Raw genomic sequence first — 22,734 nt, forward strand, 5'->3', positions numbered from 1 at the left:
CACATGATTGAAGATGGCACCTGCTGCTGACACTTACAGAACATACTTGATGAAGGCTTCACATCGAAGTCTCAGGATGGGGGTTCTGAATGTGACAAAAGTGAAGGTAAACGCGGGCTCATCCAGAATAAAATACTACAAAAATCGAGCTGGCCACTACAAGTATAATCCTGAATAATGTACTTAAGGAAATACGTAGGTAACTTGATTGGGTACTTTGGGATTTTCAGAGTGCCGAAAATCTATTTTACTCTTATTAGTTTGCGCGTGCAGAATCGCAAATAACACGATGTTCTCGTCTATTACCCTTCCCTCCTCACTGTTCGTCAGTCTGTAGAGGGAGCCACTGTATCCTGTGGATGGATTACAGTACCCCGGAGAGAGAAACCCCCGGAGCTCAACCTGCCCGGTAAACCGCCCCCTCCACCCCCCCCCCCCCCCCCCCCCATGTCATACTGTAGCTACTAACCGCATGTTCATCACAGGCTTGCTCTCCGTCAAACATCCAACAACCACTGCACCGTTCACACGGTAAAAGTCAGCCTGCTTCGTGCACGTTTCTTTTTTTTTGCGGCGACAGAGACCGGGGACGTTTTCGTCAGCTCGCCGGGAGAGTTTGATTAACGCAGGCAATCACAGGTAAGTCGCCAAAGCGCCACGGGACGACAAAGCAGATGCACACAGCGCTCTCCTTCATGAACAGTGAAACCAATTTGAGAAATAGCCTTAAAGGTAAACAGAATTAAGACTAAAAAAAGGAAAAAAAATCCACTGACACACTTGTTTCTATTTTCGCTTGTTTCTGAGAGGTTGTCCAGTAACAAGTGTCACCAACGCAGGCAAACTCCAAGAAAACACGCAGTGTTGATATGTGATGAGAGTGCTTGTTCAGTTAAACGTGTTGTTCACGTGCGGGATTTTGTCATTGGGTCCACATGGGTGATTCACTTTTTCTATATATATATATATAAAAATCTTATATATAAAATCTTGACATTGATTGGCACAAGAGGACATGTTTACGCACGATCTGTACGCGTAATGCGCACTTATCCTCTTGGAAGAAAACAGCAGAAAAACACTTCACTCAGTTCAAGTCGCAGATTTACCTGGAGCGGTGCCAACATAAACATCACGCCAGCAGCGGGAGATGTTGGGACTCGTTAAGCAATGCCATCAGTGATGTAATAACTGGTATTAAAACTTGTAGGCTTGTCAAGCAGAAAATGATCTTGCACGCTCTATCCACTCAGTCCCTCTGAATCTCGTTAACAGTGCTTCACCGACGTTTGGCCGACATGCTGGGGATCTGCATGTGTCTTTGTGCGGTTTTCTCACAGGCTCTCTCGCAGGAGACCGAGGAGCCCGTCTCCTACACAGTGAGTGAGCGATTTCTATCAGTTGGTCTTTTATCTTGCACAACCCGGCACGTTCGCGGTGTTGAATACCTTTCTAATGGGGAGTTTATGTTGTATTGTAACATGCTCTTACACGAAAATGCGTTTCGTTATGTGTCCTTCACAGTGCACAGAGGGATACAAGTATGACAAAGTCAGAGAGCAGTGCAGAGGTGAGACTGCCACCTCATGATTAGTTTGATTCTCTTGTTTCTCATTTGTTATGGTGAACTTAATTCATTTTTTTTATCCACATAAACCTGTCAAGTACATAAAACGCCATATCTAATTCCTTCTCATCTCTCTGTCATCCTGTTTTTTTTTTTTTGTGTGTGTGTGTGTGTCAGACATTGACGAATGTACACTATTAGATGATGCCTGTAAAGGAGGGATGCAGTGTGTCAACCACTTTGGTGGCTACCTCTGCCTGCCCAAGAGTGCTGTCATCTATATTACCAAAGAGGAGGGAGAGCAGTCGCCACTACCTGATCCGGTACCCCAAGCCCCGGTCGTCCAGCCGAGCCAAACTCAGCTCACACAGGTGCTTTCAGGCGTGTACAGGGGCTCCCAGACCAGCCAGACCATTCGCTGTGCACTGGGTTTCACTGCTGATGAGCAGAACCTCTGCAGAGGTAGGTTCAGCAACACAGAGACCAACAATTACTTTTTCTGCACTGATTTAAGATGATAGAAAATGCATGAAAAAAAAATGAATTTTTCATTCTTCACTGCTTTACATTGTGTGAAAACATGGTTTCTCAGAAAGGGCTGTCAAGAGAGAACCAAGCAGCCAGAGGTGTGCCCATGAAATATCAATAAAAGGTGCCGTATAGATGGCTCCCACATTGTCTCCCTGAGAACAGTTTTTACTTCTTCTCACAGTATATTAAAAGTCTGGCCTTAATGAGACAGATTACGCCGTAAAAACATGGATGCAGTTTGACTCCTGACTGCTGTGTACCGCAACATACTGACAGAATTGTTGGCCGAGGTTTTTTGTTTTTTTTCCTCCCGAATGTAATGCCTTGTTGGAGCTTTCCAGATGCAGTGCCGTTGCCTAGAAAAATGTGTCTCTAGCAGAGCTATGTAGGTATTTGATAATTACTCGCTAACGACTTTCGAGCCTCAATAAGCAAAGCTCCAGAGGTGAACCGTTCATCCATCTGTTTGACAGTCATCAACAGCGAAACTATGCATAGCTGCCAGATGTGTTGCAAGCTTCTCCGTCTTTCTCACTGTGATGTCATGTTTTCTAAACTCTTTGGTTGCTTGCAGCATGATGTTTTTGGCCAGAGTTCAGCTTCTGTCTAAAATTCTTCTTTTTTTGGGTGTTGAAGTGCTTCGCTTAAGGGGGAAAAAAAAAATCAAGCAGATTTTGTAACACTGGGACAAGCTCAGTGCTCACATATTACCTTTACACCTACAGTAGATATTCCCTGGGCCTCTATGAGGTTGGGATCTCGGGAGGTGCATAAACACAGTGTGGGTGTGATCTTGTGTTTAAGCGAGACTCTTTGATCCTCTCAAATGGGGTGTGGTGTAAAGATTCATTCTTTGTTTCACTAAGACGCACACACACACACGCACACACACACTGCTGCTTTGTGCCATAGGTCCACAGTGGCATCTGAGAGAGGGAGTCTCTGATATCACATAACCTCATCTGTGTTGGTGTCTGTGAGACCTGTGGGGTGTAGCTCTTTGAATGTAAAGTAAGGCAAAGTGCATTTCAGTACATGTGTTCAGCGGTTAGGATCTCCTCTTGCCAAAAGGCAGAGGCATGTGGTGAGTGGCTGTGTGGCTTGGTGAGGTTTGCGGTCACAGAGCTCCAGTGAAAGTAACAAATTTGATTTTACACCTGGGGCAACGATATGTGTGAGGTGCTTTATGTGTTTCTCTGAATTGGAACCCAATTAGGTTTTATTGGAGTGTAAAACATGGCAGCATATCAGTTAAAGTAACCACTTAAGCGGGCTGGCATGAGTGTAATTCTTGTTCACTGGTGTGCTGTTTCAGTGCATGGGCTAAACAAAGATAGGCTGTTGCTGTCAGTGTTATTGCTTTGAAACGACCGCAGTTTAAACCGGAAGGCGTCTCTTGCTGTTATGTGGGCTTATATTCATGCTGGAGAGTGATATAATCTTTGTTTACATCAGTCTCTGGTTTCTGTGTCATGACTTTTAACTCGCTACAATGAGCCAATTGTTCTTGGACACAGGATTATCTTCTTTTTTTTTTCATATCATAGTGCTTTTTCTGCACAGCTACGTATCTTCCTAGCAAAGGAATTCCCATTAACTCTCAATAGAGGGAAACCTCAGTGTATCAAATAGCGCTTACATCAGGATCCTTCTATGCTAACTCACCACTCTGTGGCGGAAACCTGGAGTGCAGAGTCAGGTAGGGCAAAGGGGAGGATGAAAGTCTGACACTGACTGAGTAAACCACAGAAGTGCCGGAGCACTGACCGAGCCAGGTTGCACCAACGTCATTGGTTGTGCAGCTGCTGAGTTGTTTTGGTGACTTACTGCTGAGTGTGTGGCAAATAGTAGAAAGATCAGCTGAATGTGCGGCAAAAAAAAAAAAATTTAAGCCAACTTTCCACAGAACAAATTAAATTGTTGAAAAAAAAAAAATAGCTTCTAAAACAAAAGAGCTCCTCTTAAGCTCACTTTTCTTTATGCTGACCAGAAGCCAAACAAACCGCAAAAAATACAACACACTTCAACTTGATGATGTTCTTTTGATTGCAGCTTCAATTCTCATTCCTCATTCTCATTTTTTGTAAATAAGCAATAAAGCCCTTTGGCTCTGAGTGTGAACAGAAGCCTAAGTGTGTGGCGTTGTCATGACAAAGGGCCAAAGTGGACGTAGGCACCTTACTCCAGCCAAACAGAGGGACTGTGAACCTTTGCTGCATGCGTGACAGCTTTGATGCCTCGCATTTCCATGACCTCCACCCTCCCTTCAACCATACACGCATTTGGTGTGTTCGGCACCCAGCGATGCAACAAGTGGCTTGTTGTGTGCCGAGGTGAGATCACTTCCTCAGAGAAATGAAGGTTGTTCATCAGAAGTTGTGTGTCCGTCAGCAAATCTGATTAAAAACAAATAAGTAAAACTGGAAAGTCCTTATTTTGTGTTTCTCCGTCAGAGAGCTCACATTTGAATAAATCTTGCCCAACTGTACTTGAACTGACTTTATGCCTTTATTGTTTGCCATAGCTAATTAATCATGCCATGTTTTGCACTCTGTGGGTTCTGTTTTTTTTCCTCACGTGTCTTGAGTTTACGTACCTCCTGCAGCCTATTTATTTTTTTATCTCATAATTAGATACTCATGCGTTGCAGTATTGGACATGAAGGAACATGCCGCTCCTGTTTACCTGTCTGGTTTCTTAAGGTCACGTCGACCACATTACCACCGACATGTATGACTAGTTTCAGCTCGGTCTGGACGCTCCTTACCTGCAGTGGATGGAAATCTTTCCTAAATATGTTCTATTAAAGCCGTTAAGCCGTGTGTGACAGAAAACTTGTGTACTTTTCTGAATAGGGCAGAGCGCATGCAATAACATTTTTCCACGCAGATGTAATGCACTTGGGAGGAATATCTCTGGAATGTCAGTGGTGGTTGTTTTTTCCGTTTGCTCCCATCTTTTGTGATGGTAGGAATTACTCACCACCTTGACAGATAAGCATCGGATCGATCTGCGAGGAGCAGGAATGCAGAGAGCAGAACGAGCAGACGGAACCCAGTGGTTGCAAAGCTCAACTTGAAACTGCCAGCACGCTTCATGATTTGACCTTTACAGCTAATTCCTAACAGTCCCACTTGTTGCTGTCTCCTCCTGACATTTCCATTTAATGAAACAAACTCCAGCCGCAAGTCTTTGCTAACCCACAAAACATTGTACAAAATGTGTGGACACACAGAAAATCGTTGTCGTCTTTCAGGAAATTCCTTCAGATGTTATCTCGAGTGTATTTGTTTCTCCCAAGCTTCCATCAAAGATAAGCAACGAGGATTTAGAAAATGTTGCTTCAGGAAACACCGGACGACAAATTAAAACTTGCTGCAGCAATTTTGTTGGTTGGCAAAAAGACGCAGGATCAAACCCACAGCATTTGTTTAATGACATCTGACCCACTTTGTTTGCAGTTACTTAAATAAAAAGGCACCGGAGGTACTCCTTTGTTCCCGTTGAATCGAAGTATTAGAGTCTAAGCTGCTCTCTTCCACCTGGCCTCAGACTGATGATTTGCACCGTCCTACATCAGCATGATGCCCTGTCATTTTATTGTCCGGTTCATTGCACCTTTTGCACTGCAGCTGTAACAACCAGTGTCAACTTCTCTGGGGTTAGTAACGTTGGTCTGCTGGCTGATTAGGATTTGTCTGGTAGTTGCTAGTATTCATCGATTTTTAACAAGTGATGAGTTGTTAGTTCGAAACATCACTCCGCCCAAGAACGTCTGTAAAGTTAAAGATTCATTAAAGGAACTACCCCATGTAGCATCTTATATCAGAGAACTGGCTGGATTTAAGTCAGTTAAAGGGAATATGTAACAACCCTGTTTCCACAAAATGTTTGCGTGCTTTGAAAAAGCTAAATTAAATTATTTGCACATCATTGAAAACATATTAATCGTAAACTTATTCTATGTTCCAACTGAGAATTTTGATGTAGGTTTTCTTACATTTGATGCCAGCACACCACTGGGATGGGGCAACAAAAGACTACAAAATGAATGTAATTTAAAAAAAAGCACACACACAACATATCTGTAAAATGATCAAGTATATAACGGGCATACCAGAGAGCTAAAGATGGTTTCATTATTCTGTGAGTAAATTGGTTCAACAATTTAAAGTTAAGAATATTTTATTTAAATTTTCAGACAGTTTGGGTAATTCGTCTAGTACAGTACATGATATTACTGAGAGATTCTTAGAATTTGTATGCACGAGACAAGGGTAACTAGTATTAAATGGCAGTAATCTTCGGCTCTCAGGCGGTGCTGCATTAAAAATAGATTCGATTCTGTCATGGAAATCACTGCATGGGCTCAGGAACACTTCTGAAACCACTGTGAAAACATTAATCCCTGCATCTACAAATCCAAGTTAACCCCCCCCATGCAAAGAAAAAACATACATAAACAGGATCCAGAAATGTTGCTATTTTCCCCTGGGTTGAGCTCATTTCAGATGGACAAAAGTACAGTGTGACATGATCTAACAAATCTAGATAAGAATTTGTTTTTGTTTTTTTTCTTAGAAGAAATTATGGAAGCTGTATCCTCCAGGTAAAAGAGGATCATCTGGCTTGATAGTTGCATTAGTGCACGTAGAATAGGTAATGATAATAAACAATAATAACAGTTCTGTTAAAGCAACTTATTCTGACGTCCAGACATCTTTGAAGATTTAGCTCATTTCAGCAAGACAATCCCAGCTTGCATTTCGGCACGTTTTAACAACAGCATGACTCGGTAGTAAAACAAGCACGGTGCTAAACTGGTCTGCCTGCAGTCCAGAGCTGTTACCTGCTAAAAACATTGAATTCATCATGGAAAAAAACAAAAAAAAACAAGAAAATGTAAGAGCATTTCGTCTCTGTTAAATTTGAATTAATTGCGGGGTTCACTTGATTTGCGTCCAAGTATTTCAGTTGTCCTAGATCAACATTGTTGAGAATGTCAAACTTTGCCAGAAAACTTGACAGTGTAGGTTTCTAGTTGCTAACAGACTCCACTTTATGCTCTTAAATGTAGTTATTTTATCTTTGAAAGCCAATTAGCAATCCAGAAATTAATTTTGTGTAGATACTTCCAGCGATCCTGTGTGCTACAGTGACAGTATGTTATCGGCTCTGTTGTGCTGCCAGAGAGGACTAAAGTAGTCTCTGCTAATATAATCAGACCTTCATGCAGGCAGCCCTTCTTTTGGCCGTTGCAGAGCTGCTGCACAGTTTGCCGTTATTGCTTGCGGTTTGCCACTGGCTCCTTGCTGCCATCACATTAACAAAAGCAGAGAGGAGCGGGAGGGAAGCAGCTTTGCCGTGCCTCCTCGCTGTAAGTGCTTAATGTTGTTGTTATTATTCTCCCTGAGGTCGGTGCCATCCAGCGACCAGCTGCTTCCTTCTCTGATGTGCTTACATGTGTTGATCTTTCCGTTTACCTCATGATGGAAGGGAGTGCAGAGCTGCTATAAATCATTGTTTCTCACTCAACTGGGTGATACTCACATGCAATTGGATGTTCCGTGTTTCTCACACTTTTTCTCCTTTTTACGTTATCATTCAGTTGTTGTTTTTTTTGTCTTCAGTGTTTGTGTTTTGCAGCTTTTATTCTTTGGCTGTCAGTGGCTGCAGCCTGGCTACTGCCATGTCAGGAGGGTAGTGAGACTGATCTTCCACACGTTGACTAAGAGAAGAGTTGCTTTGCATTTCCTTCTCTGGACATGTTCAGAGCAGCATGCAGAACTGATATAAGTCATGAACGTAACGGGCACATTGGACTGATTTTCCATAACCTCGATACTCTGCCAGGCCTTTTGAAGAGTGTGGAGCAAACTCGCAAATAAGTTGGAAAATGTTAGCACGTCCACAGCCGCTGCTCCTCGTCAACAGTGAGAGGGATGAGAGGGGAATCTTGGAGCTTGGAAATGTTTCATGCCCTAATATGGATGGTATATAAGATTTGAATTCTTTGATTTCTCAACTGCCTAAGGTTTGGACTCGCTTTGAAAAGGAAACGCTGCCATTTGACCTGCGCTTGTGTTTGAGCCAGCCATAGCTGCATTTCACACTGCATTGCAGAGAGACATTATGCACGAATGAAACAACTTGCAGTGCAGCACGGGTTGGTATTAAGGTGTTTGAGGCTAAGCAAAACCAGGCGCTCAGGGGATGATGTATGACACGCTGATAAATTTGATGTTGTGAAATTTTATGGGTTATTAACATCGTAAGTCTTGCCCCCTGCTTTCCCAAAGATTGAATTATCCAATAATCAGAAGGAAACAGAGACGCTGTCCAACAGCAGCAGGATGGCTCCAACTGTTCTTTGGAACAGCTCCTGCTTTCCGTTGCAGTGGTTCAGTGAAAACAAGACTTAATACTCTCAAGTGATAATTACAACAAGTCCTATCATGTCAGTATAAATCTGAGGCAAATAACACATTGTTCTGTATTCAGGCCAAATGATTTTTTAGTCCCCGTTTTGGACACATGTTCTTTTTCTTTCTCTAAAACTCGCACACGAAACACGCACCCCTTTACAGTGTATCACCCCAGTCTGTAAAACATTAGCAGCTCTGCAGAAAGGCCATTTAATGAGCACCTCAAACAGGACCTCTGATGCATACACACACACCCACTCATCCATACACACACGCTCACATTCTTTGAGCTGCCGCCATTCCCGTTACTCCCCCTGCTCCCACAAGGCATTTAGAATTAATCTCCTTGAAAAGCAAGGAGTTTTTTAACTCTGACATCACACAAGCACACACGGCCATAAATCTAACTTCAAATCTTCAAAAGTATTTTTTTGTTTAAAAAAAAAAAAAAAAAGCCTCCACCCTCTCTCCTCATTCTTTCCTTCCACATCTTCTGCTGGACACCCTTATCTGTGTCTGTGATGTTTCAGCAGGCTCACACTTGGAAGGAACTTGTAAGTGATGTTGAATAAATTGTGAAAAAATCCGACCTCAGAGAAAAGAGTCACTTTTCCCCACACGCAACACTTCATCACTCTTGAGGGCTTGTTCTTGTTTTCTTGTGTAAACTATAAGCACTTGAAACTGTGGGGACGTAAACAGGCCTAAGAGGGATAATGTGGGATACTTTTTTATCCACCTCACCCATCCACATGCTCACGCTCGCACACAAATGTTTGTGTAAATTTGTATTGGCAGCTTCCTGAAGGTTTAGTGACAAAGTAGCATTCAACAAGATATTCCTGTGAATGAACCTTTGGATTGCATTCAGCACATATGCTTTTATTTAGAGCTCTCCAAGCTTTTTTGAAGGAGTGGGAAGATGACTCTCACTTTTCCGCATACAGAATTTCAAAGGAAATGCACTCTTCATTAGAACAACTTCCAGTTAGCCATGTGCATTTACTTCTTTCTAGAACATGCCGTTGTAACACACCTTACTTGATCATCATCAGGATATGAGATCATGTCCCCTACAGTGTTCGGTAATCCGCATAGTCTCTCAGGTAGCTAGAACCTCAAGCATTGGTAGTTTAATTATTGTTGGACCACAGAAGCTGCACTAAAATCATTTCAAATGGATTTGGTTGGTAACAAAGTAAATGCTGCTATCAGGAGTAGCCATCAAGTCTTAAAGCAACATGTGGACCAGTTCTGGCTCAGATCTTCTTCCAAACTCAGCTTGCACAAAGTTAACTGCATATCCAGTCAAACTGTTTTTATGGGTTGACGCTAATCCTGTCCAAGAATGTAGTCGGTTACATCAGTGGCATGTCCAATGTTGTGCTGTTGCTTAACCACACTTGCAGCGTGACTCTGGAAATGGCCGAATTGGCTAGTTGAGATCTCTTAACATGATCAAATATTTTGATAAAAGAGATGAACAAATAAACTCTTATGTTTTAGCAGGTCCCAAAACTTTGAATATCAGCAACAGATCAATGTTTCGATCGATACGCTATTTTGATTTATGACTTTGAAATATAATACCGGGCAGGATATACCTGTCTGCCATATGTGAACAGTGCATAAGAGTGATTGAGGACAAGCTGCCCTGCTTGAAAACATCAAGGAAAAAATGTGAAAGGGAGCAGCTTTGTTGGGAATCTGACTGTGTTCATATACAGTATATGTGAGCAGTGCTAGTAACATAACAGCAATAGCAGCATGCCAATTAAAGTATGTTCTCATCTAGAGACATTTAGTTACTTTTCTAGCATGCAATAACTGTATTACATTCCAAATAGTTAGCAAAAACGGGCCTTAGCCTTGGAGTGGCCAACTATGCCATCTAGCTCTGTATCTGGCAATCTAGCTAATCACTCTGCCTTTATCATAGAAATGAATCTTCTCTTGAAGCTAGAATTTGCAGAAATTGTCCTGTTGACTAAAATTACAGAGAGTTAATGAGATGTAACAGAAAATTAATGTTTCCACGTTGGCACGGCACCTTCAGAAGTTTCTAAATGTAGATTAGTGTCACTAAAAGCATAGTATTTCATTAACATCACAGCTTTTCTCTCTGTTTGTTGGCACCCCAGTGGCATCAACTCACAGGACTGTGTTTTATCAGTAATCAGGAGTGTCAGACTTGTGTTTGTCTGAATTTACTATACAGCCAAAAGGCAGGGCATTTCCAGTATAAATGAATCACCACATACCTCCAGTAAGTAGGCATGTTTATGAGTCACAGGGACGTGATCCTGGCTCATGACTGTTCCCTCCTGTCCAAGTAATTGTTGACATTCATACACAGTGTTGGTGCTGCATATATACAGGGTTTCATTTATGCTTTTTCTGACAAGCACACCCCCCTCTTATTCTTCTATAAACTTTCTGGGTTGTGAAGCCACTAGAGCTCTTGGTGTTTTTGTTTGTATGTGTGTGGGGGGGGTATCTCCGTGCTTTGTACCAGTCCCTATTTACTTCTACTCGCTTGCTTGTCCGATGCTCTCTGTGCCGACAAATATTGTATATTAATGTAGTTGAATTCCCAATAAAACTGCACTAATTGATGTGTTTTTTTCTGTTGATGAACAGCAAAACGAGTCTGAAATTGTGTCTGAAGAGACATGTCAACTGGCTGTCACTATTACACATTTCAAGGCCGTTGCTCTGATGAAATCCTAATTTTGTAGATTTGCTGCATTTTTGCAGATTTGCTGCAAATTCCGCAGCGTCATCTGTCAAAATAGCCATCTAAAATAAAAGATAGAAAAAAGTGGGTCGCGACTCGCGACAGAATGTCCCAAATGTTTTCTCACACACTCCACACCCTACTTACACACCATATGCACAACCGTGCACATGTTCAAGCAGCTCACAGCCGCTGTCCCTTTTGACAGAACAGAGTAGAGGCTGGGAGAAGTGTTCCTATTGCATGAGAAAGACCTTGCTCTTGTGGGCAGCATAGCAGATGTGTTTCCTAAAAGTTGCTCAATTTGTTGCTTGTAGCTCCTTATGAAAAAAAAGAACTGATAGGGATTCGAAAAGTTGTTAAATCTTGCATGAAAGAAAGACTTTGAGGTGTGCAACTATTTGAAAAGTATGAATTGTGTGAGTCTTATTGTCAGTGGATGAGACTTAAGAGCCCTGGTAGTTTACAGTACCTTTAAAGGATAAGACCAGTTTTTTGACATTGGGCCCTTGATTTCACATTATAACATGATGTTCTACTCACCCCTGCTTGTTGTTGAACATTTGGAGCTGTTCCGAAGATATTCGCGAGGCGTCTGGCTGCTCTCTTGAGATATTCGGCCATGAAACGGTTTCCTATGGGCAAGCTTATACAGGCACAAACTATGCTGTTTATAATTTATTAATTACTCTACACTAGCACTGATAACGTGGAGGTGCGTCGCTTACTTAAAAAAATCCGGGTTACTAATTTTGAATTTTAGCCGAATGAATAAATAGGCAGCAGGTCTGTGGGCTGTCTGTGGCAGTAGCACAACGAGGACGTCAGTAACACCCACTTTACGACAAAAAAAATCAAAATTACAATAACCCGGATTTTTTTAAGTAAGCGACGCACCTCCACGTTATCAGTGCTAGTGTACAGTAATTAATAAATTATAAACAACATAGTTTGTGCCTGTATAAGCTTGCCCATAGGAAACCGTTTCATGGCCGAATATCTCAAGAGAGCAGCCAGACGCCTCGCGAATATCTTCGGAACAGCTCCAAATGACCAACAACAAGCAGGGGTGAGTAGAACATCATGTTAAAATGTGAAATCAAGGGCCCAATGTCAAAAAACCGATCTTATCCTTTAACGGCTACTGTTGCTGTGTTCAGGGCTTAACGTGTGACTTATTGTAGGTTTAGACTACATCATTGGAGCAAGTTTGTTTTTGTTATTTTTTTGTCGCTGTCATTTGATTGAATTGTTTTTAGTTTAAAGATGTCAGTCTGCTAGCATACAGAGCTATTATGTGAAAAATCTTAATTTTAAGATTTAATTGTCACACTGATACATATCAAACCACAGTAGGAAATCTGCCATGAGCACCAGGTATATTTCTGGCTAAATTTGCATGCTGCACTAACAGAGGCAGACATATCACAGAGCCTTTGAACTGTTACAAGTGGGACAACATCCAAAAGTGATGCAGCAGAAATACAAGGATTTGTTTTCTCACTTCTTGCTTATGGATTCACTATCCCAGATAGCTTTTAAGCCACATAAGAACACAGATTTCTTTGGAACAACACTGCTTTTATCTTTATCCTTTACTAAGCGGGTCAGTGAGCAACAAGCCTCGTCTGTGCATTCCTCCTTTTGTGCAGTTCGCACCTGTTGTGTCAGAGGTGCTCCTTTAGATAAGCCCCGCTTTTGTCCCTGATGCACTTAGTTCACCCGATCACTTTGCTCTCATGGAGTCGAGCACATTTCAGCCTTCTTCCCTTTCTTTCCTTTAAGGAGTGAATACAACTTACCCTCTGTTTGCCATTTTGTTTCCTGAGCTCTTGCGCAGGAAATCTTGCGAGTTTCTCATCAGCAGCACTCAGTGACTTGAATATAAGGCATCTGAGGCATTTAGGGAAGAACATGAAACCTTTAAGCTGAGACCACGGCACATGAAACATCTCCAGGAAAATATCAGATCAAGATTTAAGTGCAACAGCAAGTTAGACTCCTGTGCTTACATTAAATAGTTTGATTTATCAATTTGACACATTGGATTAAGTGTTCAAGTCTTTGTCTCGTGTGTATTTGTTGCTTTTAAATCCTACAGGAGCAGTTATACAATAATGTTATCAGGACATAGCAATTGCAGATATTTTTTTGAAGTCATACTATTGTTATATGCCAAACATCAATGCAGTAATAGTACCTTCTCCCTCACTGTGTGTGTGGTATCGATGATAACTGCCTGTCATCCTGTTAAACTGATGCCCAGTAGCTGTCTGCCTATGATGGGTTGCATTAGACCACCCAAGAGGACTGCTGGTGGGCCTCAGGGATGACAGTATACACTATTGGCATGTTTATGTGCGTGGGTTATGGTGAGGAAGATTTTTCAAGAAGCTCTGGCTCTGAGCAAATCAAAATCGAGAATGTGTTTGTTGGATCAACAATAAACATTAAATCTTCTCTCATATGTCATGTGTTTGAGGTTTAATAGTTACCACACAGTCATCAGCTCTTCATCTCAACACAGCTCATTTATTTGAGGCTTCTGCATGTATTTAAGATTTGAATTGGTAACTTTGTGGATTGCACTTAAAAGAAAAGCATGATTTCCTTGCTTTCTGTTTTTAAGCTATACTCATATCAACTGCAGTTCATCATCATATGTACTGTGATGGCCTAGTTTGACAGAGGGTGAATATGTGGACCTTGTTGCTTTTGGTTTGATGGATGAAGATGCTGTGGGCACATGACTAATCGCAGCAGCAGTAGATGATATGATCTGCGTGTTTCCCTTCTATGAGAGCTGCTGAATAAAAGCCCTCTTTATTTAATGGCTGAATGAACCGGTGTGTTTATGCCTATGTGTGTGATGTGGTGTAGTGTCAGTGATCACAGATCTATCTCTCTGTGGAAAGCATTTCAGACATGTCTGAGTGCATGTAGTTTAGACATGTTGCTCTGCTTTGTTTGCCACGTGTTCTTGCATACAGTGGAAATTAACTCTGTGCAGCTCTCTCTCAGTGTTTATGTATGTTTGTTGCAGATGTAGATGAATGTGCAACAGGCAGACACAATTGTGGCCCTGAACAGACGTGTTACAACACCAGAGGCTCCTTCATGTGCCAGTGTCCTCCGGGTTACCAGAGAAACGGAAACCACTGTGTCGGTAAGCCACTGGCACAAAAACACTCTGTACTCTCACTTTATCCAAAGAATTAAATGGACATCTATCCTTTGAAAAGGTTGTCGTATTCTCTGTATCAACTGCTTTTTTCTGATAAACCTTCCTGCCGGCGTCTTCATGTACCTGCAGACAGAGACGAGTGTGCCCTCAGCCACTACTGCATGCACGGATGTGTAAACACCCAGGGCTCGTACTACTGTGAGTGCAACGCAGGTCACAAGTTGGCCAACAACAACCACAGCTGTGTTGGTAAGTCACTGAAAAACAATGCGTACTCACATATCAGTCGTTACATTTCCATCCAGTTGTTTCCTATCTCTATGGATGGAAACACAGAAAATGTGAAAACATCTCATAATAACACAGAGGAGTTTTTTTATGATTTGGAGTGGTGGAAAACTTGGCATGTCTCTCTAAAAAAAAAAAAAGGAAATTAAGTTTGGTGACCCAGTGCTGACATCGCTTGACTTGCACGTAATTGTAATATTAGCGCCTCAAAAGTCTCCATTATCCACTGTGCTCTGTGCACCAGGCTTTCCACATGGTTTATTTATTCAGAGTTTGTGTTTCTCCTTTCGAGATTTTACTGGTACCTTTGGTTTTCATTCCTGGGAGAATTACTGCCCTCTACCACCCATCTCAGTTAACCAACCTTCATATATACAGACATAAATTAGCATTTCATTTGGTCAAATTGATGAAATTTTTGCTTAAAACTTACTATCAACTCATGACGTGTTTATATCAGCACATGTGCACTTGTTGTTACTAAAAAGATAAATTAAACATAATAATATAGAAATAAACTGCAACTATTTCTCAACCAGAAATTCCAACAAATGCAACTGATTGAACATAAGTCATCATCAGGTAGATATAAAGAGGGGCGGTTAGCTCGGGTGCAGCTTCCAAACACATTCAAAGTGTTTTCTTCATGCCTCTAATTTGTCTAGATGCAGATGTTCGAAGGGGTCACTTTGATAAAACTAATGGTGCACAAGCTGTTGCTTTGAATGTGCAGAACATCAGAGCTATCATGAAATGAACCATCCAACCAGAGGCCACACTGAAGATCTCCTGCTGAACTGGAAGGGACTTATTGAGTATGTGTTGTGCTGTTTATCTCTGAGGCACATTTAGAAATCCAACAAAACCGATGTCTGCCCCCAGCTATGCTGCAACACATGTATGTGTATTTATGCTGAATGTGTACAGCTAAGTGTGCTCTATTAGTTTTTCCACCTCCTTCTCAGAACCACTTTGGAAACCAAAACAAAGGTTATCTGTGGAAAATAGATGTGCCAATAAAAGCATTTGCAGTTACTTTTCTTGCTCGTAACTTCAGGAAAAGTTGTGGGAGATATGAATAACATTTTTGTTTTGTTGCTTTGAAAGACATATGCCATTCAAATCTCTTACCAGCATCATGTTTCAATAAAAGCTGAAACTTGTAAGGTTTTGTAGTGCCAAAAAAACAAAACACTTGGCTGGGTCACCTCTGTGGTTCACCTGGTACATCATGCACCCTCTCTGCAGAGGCAGATATTCTAGCTGTAACCAGCCCGGGCCATTATCTGCATGTCTCTGCCCCTCTCTCTTCCCACTTTCCTGTCTATACTCAACTGTCTCGATCAAATAAAGGTGCAAAGCTAAAAAGAAAAAAAAAGAAGAAGAAAAAAAACACCTGGCAAAACATCACACACAACACAACCAAATTGCCTTAGCCCCTAAGTCAGGGACACCAAGTTTATGAGGCACTGTAACACAGAAAGATTTATCAATGAAAACGGCGCACTCTCTGCACATATTCCAACAACATGGTGCTGAACTGAAGAGTAACTGAAAACCATTTTTAAGACTACAGTGAGTGGTCTCTATATGATGTTGTAATGTTGTTAAAATAAAGGTGTCGTTCAAGCTCAGAATAAAAATCTTTTCCCAACAACAAGAATTAAGGGTTAAAATTATTATTTCATTTCTTTTTACACTATTTTACACAGTGTGCTTGTTTAGAAAAATGAGATTCGTCAAACTCCAAAGGAAAGTTTACCAGACTTACAAGGACAGAGAACAAGTACCCATAAGAGACAAGGACTTCTTTAAGTCCAACAATAAGTAAGCACAATTTAATGCGTTTGCTTGTGTTCCAGATGTGAATGAATGTGATGTGCAGAGCCCCTGTCAGCATCATTGCTACAACCTGATTGGTTCCTTCCTCTGCCAGTGTGAACAGGGTTTTGAGCTGGCAGCAGACCTGGTCTCCTGTGAAGGTGGACACAAAAATGCAGACATAATTACATATTCTAAATTCATGTTTGTGCGCATCCACAAGAAAATAATTTTTATGTTTCTCTGTATACGATGTCATACAATAGTGGCTATTTGTTTTGTGTGTTCGTGTTTTGCATAGACATCGATGAATGCAGCTTGTCCAGCTACATGTGTCAGTTCCAGTGCATTAACACCCCTGGAAGTTACTCCTGTGAGTGTCCACAAGGATATCAGCTCCAGGGAAACAGGTTGTGTCAAGGTACAGCAGTCCTCCATGAATTTCCGTCCATGAATCTGTTTTATTTCTCCTCTTCATTTTTTTGTTTGTCTTCCCCTCTGCTCTCTTTTCACACACAAAGTTCCCAAGCAATTCCCCTTCTCTCTTTGAAGTTCACTGTTAAGAGGAACTTCCTGCCATCATCCACTATTCTACCGCTCGAGCAGGACTGAAAGCCGCTCTCAACTGGCACTGTCATGGAAAGAATGCCGAGGTTGGGCAACACAAACATAGCAACTTTGTGGTGCCCCGCTAAGCCACCTCTGTGAATTTATATGCATGATGCTGGTTTCTTGAAGTGGATTTATTTCAAGCTTCGGCACTCACTCAAAGGGAGAGCTGTTATTTTTTCCTCTCCTTCTCGGTCAGGTGCAGGCTTTATAGAGAAAGCCATGAATCTAGCTTGTTGTGTCAGAGGGATGTTTTGGTGATGAATCCAGGTTGCTGTGCCAGAAATAGCCTTGTGGTTTGGGGCTCATTTGATGGGTCTATTTTGATGGTGCTGCATGGAAAGTGCTGGATTAAGGCCTGTGTGGGGTTGCATCAGGGGCTTCCCTCGACTGCACATCTGCAGGCTTCCCTCATGTGCTCCCTGCATCTCCACTGCCAGTGGAAATGCAGTTACAACTCCAAAATTCCCTGTTACAGACCCCAGACATGTGTTTCATGAAAGTGTGTGTCTTTTGTTAAGTAGAAGATACTAGTTTGTCATCGTCTGCTTAATACTTCTATCTGTCTTTCTGTCACATCAATCACCAGACATAAATGAGTGCGAGACAGGGACCCATGACTGCCAAGATGATGAAATGTGCTGGAACTATTATGGACGCTACCGCTGCTATCCAAGAAACCCCTGCGAGCCGCCTTACACCCAGACCTCTGAAAAGTCAGTAAACGTTGTCAGTCTTTTTGTTTCACTGTTGCATGTGTCATGGACCCTGTCACAAACATTGTCCTGATTGTTCTGTGTCAGCAGTCGCTGTACCTGTCGGTCTCAAACTGAGTGCCAGGGTCTCCCACCATCAATAGTTTACAAATACATGAGCATCCAGGCCGACCGAACTGTCCCAGCAGACATCTTCCAGATTCAGGCCACCAACGTATACGCCAACACACACAACACTTTCAGGATTAAAGCTGGAAATGAGGCAGGAGATTTTTTCCTTCGGGTAAGTTTTCACTATCTTTGAGTAGCTGGTTAGCATGCTAATATGTCTTTCTAACAGCAGCCAGTTTGACATGAAAAATTGAGTAAACTCTAGTGTCATTAATACAGTTCAATTTTATTTTCTGTAGGCACTGACCCTCCGTTGGTGTCAATGTAACATCTGTTTTTACTCACGATTTTAAATTCAAATGGCAACTATTAAAAAAAGGTCCAGAAAGTGTACTGAAACCACTGACAGGTAAAGTGAGTAAGGTTTTATTTATGGTAGCACAGCAAAGTTAGGGAGTTTGGATGTCTGACCAGTGCAGACGGACTTGCGTCCAGCCCTACTGAAAGCCCGCAGCACGTAGACCTCAGAGATGATGCAATGCATAGGTCAAACGCATTGGTTGAAAGTCAGCTTAAGCTGGCAGGGGCTGACAATGACTGATTTCATCACTAAGATGACGATAATCTATTCAATTATAAACAACATAGAAGCACAGGTGAGAGGCACAGACAGCAGCTGCACTTCAACTTCTGTCTTTTCCACAGCAGAACAAAGCTAAAGAACCAACAATGAAACACTGGCACAAGAAAGAGCAGCTCTTACTCTCACATTGCTTCCCACATTTCTGATTCTGCCCCCAAGTGGCAGTAAAACGCTACTACATCTAGACGCAGGGAGGTAGCACAACCATGTTTAAACCCTGGCTCTGCTTATGTAGCCATCATGTAATTTTCTGTAAGGAAAGCCTGCATCCTGAAATTCACACTTATGTTACTTTCACACTTCCCACCCACTTAAACATTTTTGCCGCCCCCTCCTTTACTCCGATATGGAAACAGCACTACCCTACAGTAGCAGCTTCACCCAGCAGGACAACGGTGAGAACGCTCAAAAAAGTCTTTAGGGCTCAAAGAACATAAAGAGTCTGAGGTGATAATCTGGTCTCCATGGTTCTAAAATACCAATCTGATGAGATCTGTGAGAAGCAAGCCCAATCCACTAAGACCCCACCCCACAGCCTGGAGGGCCCAAAGGATCTGTTGCTGACATCCCAATACCAGATTCTCCAGGACACCCTCACATGTTCTTTCTTCACAACCTGACTGCTCATAGATCTTTTGCTGGCACGAGGGAGACCTACTCAGTATTAGGCAGGTTGTCATATTGCTATGACTGATCAGTGTATCAACAGATTAAATGAAGTAGACGAGGAAAAAGCACAAAAAAACATGTCTTGATAAAAGTTAGGAATCCTTGTTGTTTTTGTTTAGTTTTTTTCTTCGGGGGGTGACATCATCTACAAGAACATGGAGCATCACTCTGAACATTACTCTGGTGTTTTACTACTCCTAAAATGTAGACTTAAAAAAAAAGAGAGAGAAAAAAGGTGTTGACTGGGTCTTAGATGTTGGAGTGCAGGAAAACTTGAAGCATCCTATGCTAACCATGAAAGAGGTATTAAGCAAACTTAGTTGTTGTTGTTGTTGTTAAGTAAAATCAAGAATATTCTGGCCTGCAATGGAGTCATTTCAAATGAAATTGTGTGGATGTAGCCTAAGATCCTACAAAGTCATCCTGCCAACAAAAATTTGTGGGGTTCGTCTAATGTTGGCTCATGAATGTCTAAAATATTTTATGTCAACTATTTGACAGTTGTAGAGGCATTTTAGTTACCCTTAAGTCAGTACAGTGTATTAAACAGAGATTGAATTGAATAAAAAATGAAACACATTGATATTTTTGGGTTTTTTGCAGCGTTCCAGCAACGTGAGTGCCATGCTGGTGCTCACCAAGCCATTGGCAGGGCCCAGGGAGTACATAGTGGACCTGGAGATGATCACTCACCATCTGACTATGAACTACCGCTCCAGCTCACTGCTGCGGCTCACCGTCATAGTGGGGCCTTACGCCTTCTGAGCAGCACAAGTCCCAGCAGCCCGCATAAGTCTGGTTTAGCAAACATAGCAAATGCCTGTATCAGCATGACATACTTTACATTTTCACTCAATTCATGCATATAACATAGGCTGCCTTTGATTCAATCAGCAGCACAGCGGTTCCTATATGCTTGCTCAAGTTACACCACAACTTGCTATAATGTGACCACTGGGCATCTTTTTCTTTCAAGGTGCTACTTAACGAGGAAGCCTTGAACTTTTAACACAGGACTTTTTTTTTTTCATCGTTAGAGTTGATTTTCATGAAGTGCCTTCACATGAAAGAAGCTGATTGTCGCAGTCTCACTTGTAGGTGTTGTTTCAGTTTCCTGAGCAATTGGGAGCAGACCAATGGCACTCAGGAAAAGAGGCCTAGTGGACACACAAACTAACTATGATGAATTTTGGATGCAGCTGTACCTTGATTTATCACTCTTTTCAGACCAGATCTGTTTTCAGTAACCTGCCTGTTCATCAGCTGTTAAGAAGAGAGAGAAATCTATAAAATATACACATCAAATACTCAGCATGAGCAGCTTTTATATACAAGAATAATTTACACTTTGTAAATCACAAATGTTAAGGGGTAAGGGCTGCTGAGCCATGCTATTTGTGCAAGTTTCTGTATAGACTGCCTCATGAGTAATAATTTCCAGAGAAGTCCAGAACTAGTTCAAAAGTGTAGGGAGGTAATTAGCCTGTGATTTGAGAGAGTGCTTAACTTTGTCTTACAGCAGGCCCGTAGACTTCACTCACAGGAGTAAAGTCATGTACATACCTAGGTAACAAATCTGTGTGTTTGTGTGTGTGTGGATATTGGTGTGAGTGGGTGTCTCTTTGAGAGCGTGCGCAAATGACTTCGTTTTTGCATGCAAGCAAATGTAAGTGTGAAACACAGAGGGAGAGGAAGGGAAAGAGTGAGAAAGAGCTTGTCCTCAGCTTCGGGTTTGGTGGATGTGTTTGAGCTGTTTATGTGTTTCTGTGATGCCATCCCAACAGCTTTAAGTCACAGAGGCAATAACAGAAATCTTTGAACTCGAGAACACATACAGGAAATGACGGTTTTCATAACACACCTTGGCAAATTGAGCGCTCACTTGTGCCACAGTTATTCTCCAGAGGAGTAGCTGGACCCTCTAATGTCGGTCCCAGTCAAGAAGTCACACTGGCACCAGGCTGGCTTGCGTGATAAAGATAATTGCAGTGTTTCGTCTTGTAGCCGGTTCATGTGCGACACAAGGGATTATTAAAGTGTGAATACAATGCCACCAGACTTTTGGCAGAATGAGAAACCTTTCAGTACCTGCTTTGCCTCGTATGAACCCACGTGTCTGCTCTAGCTTATTGCAGAAACACTGTTAAGTGTTGACACGCAGCACTGAAAACCGACATTTTGTCACCACTCTTTTAAGTGCAGAAAGATATTCCCAGCTTTGGCTAAAATTCCTTTTTGTGTGGTTTCAGCAGTGATCATGCCATAGTGCCTTTAAGGTCTTAACACAAAAAAAAAAATGTAACACCAATCATTCATGCTGTCAAGACTGTTAACTTTCCTCAGTGAGATGCTTTAATGTTTTTTTCTCTTCTATTTAATATATATTTTTTCATATGTATCTTGTATTAATTGTACTCTGAAGAGCAAAAGCTATATTGTCGAATAAAATATGATGTAGAAATGGGGATTGGTTGTTCTGCCGTCTTTGAAAATGATCTTATGAATAGCTGCTTGCACCAGAGTAGACAAGGTCTGAATCCACATACAGTCAGGTGAAAAACAAGGTAGAAGCTCTTTCATTGCAGAGGGTTTTTACAACTACCAGGTCTTAGTTTTAGATTAATACAATCAGATATGAACAACATGAAACATATTGAACCGTGTAATTTATTGAGCCAAAATGCAGAAGCCGTGTGAAAAAAACTCTTGACTGTTCCCCTAGGAATTTAAAGGGTAAGTAGCAGCCAGGTGCTGCTAATCAAATGCAGTTGAATAACTGATGATCAGCAGGTGTGTCCACTTCTATGAAAGTTGACATTTCTGTAGTTAACTGGTGTGGAGCATTCAGGTATCTGTTAACACAATGCCAAAGAGTAAAAACATCAGCATTAATCTTAGAAAAGCAATAGTTGCTGCCCATCAATCTGAAAGGGGTTAAAATACCATTTCCAAACTATCTGGAGTCCATCATTTAACAGTGAGAAAGACTATTCACAAGCAGAAAATTATTGAGACAGTTACCAATTTTCCCAAGAATGGACATCCCACCAACTTCACTCCAAGATCTGACCGTGCAATGCTTGAAGAAACAATAAAAAAACATTCCAAGAGCTACATCTTAGACTCCACAGGACTCAGTTGGCATGTTAAATGTTACACTGAACGCCCCAGAAAAGGTCAGCAATCCATTATTGGGCCTTTACGGGTAGAGACAAGATGAACTGCCATGTATGCTCACCCTACAAAAATGTGCATCATCATACATATTTTTGCGACCCACACATACAGGGGGAGAAGATGCAAATGCCCGAACAAAGATTAAACCTGGGTACTTTCTTGCTTTGAGAAAACAGTGTTCCTTTCCACACCACTGTGCTGCCACAAACGCAGCATCTAACCCAAATGTGAGGCCATCTGTACAACAGATCAAATT

General features: G+C 41.7%; 1 protein-coding gene across 2 annotated transcripts; it reads left to right on the forward strand.

The window, feature by feature from the left end:
* The first annotated feature begins 453 nt into the window (after positions 1–453).
* Positions 454–21,766, forward strand: efemp1 (EGF containing fibulin extracellular matrix protein 1). Of its 2 annotated transcripts, none has more exons than XM_075478327.1 (11): positions 454–639; positions 1,276–1,379; positions 1,525–1,570; positions 1,745–2,029; positions 14,304–14,426; positions 14,574–14,693; positions 16,595–16,714; positions 16,855–16,974; positions 17,752–17,878; positions 17,966–18,161; positions 19,905–21,766. In XM_075478327.1, the coding sequence occupies exons 2-11, from the start codon at positions 1,299–1,301 to the stop codon at positions 20,064–20,066; spliced, it is 1,380 nt and encodes a 459-aa protein (XP_075334442.1). In that variant the 5' UTR covers positions 454–639; positions 1,276–1,298; the 3' UTR covers positions 20,067–21,766. The 2 variants fall into 2 exon arrangements, with proteins under 2 accessions (XP_075334442.1, XP_075334443.1); XM_075478328.1 differs by having other exon boundaries at positions 17,969–18,161.
* The last annotated feature ends 968 nt before the right edge of the window (positions 21,767–22,734 follow it).

Source organism: Odontesthes bonariensis, chromosome 2 (assembly GCF_027942865.1).
Source record: "Odontesthes bonariensis isolate fOdoBon6 chromosome 2, fOdoBon6.hap1, whole genome shotgun sequence".
NCBI lineage: Eukaryota > Metazoa > Chordata > Actinopteri > Atheriniformes > Atherinopsidae > Odontesthes > Odontesthes bonariensis.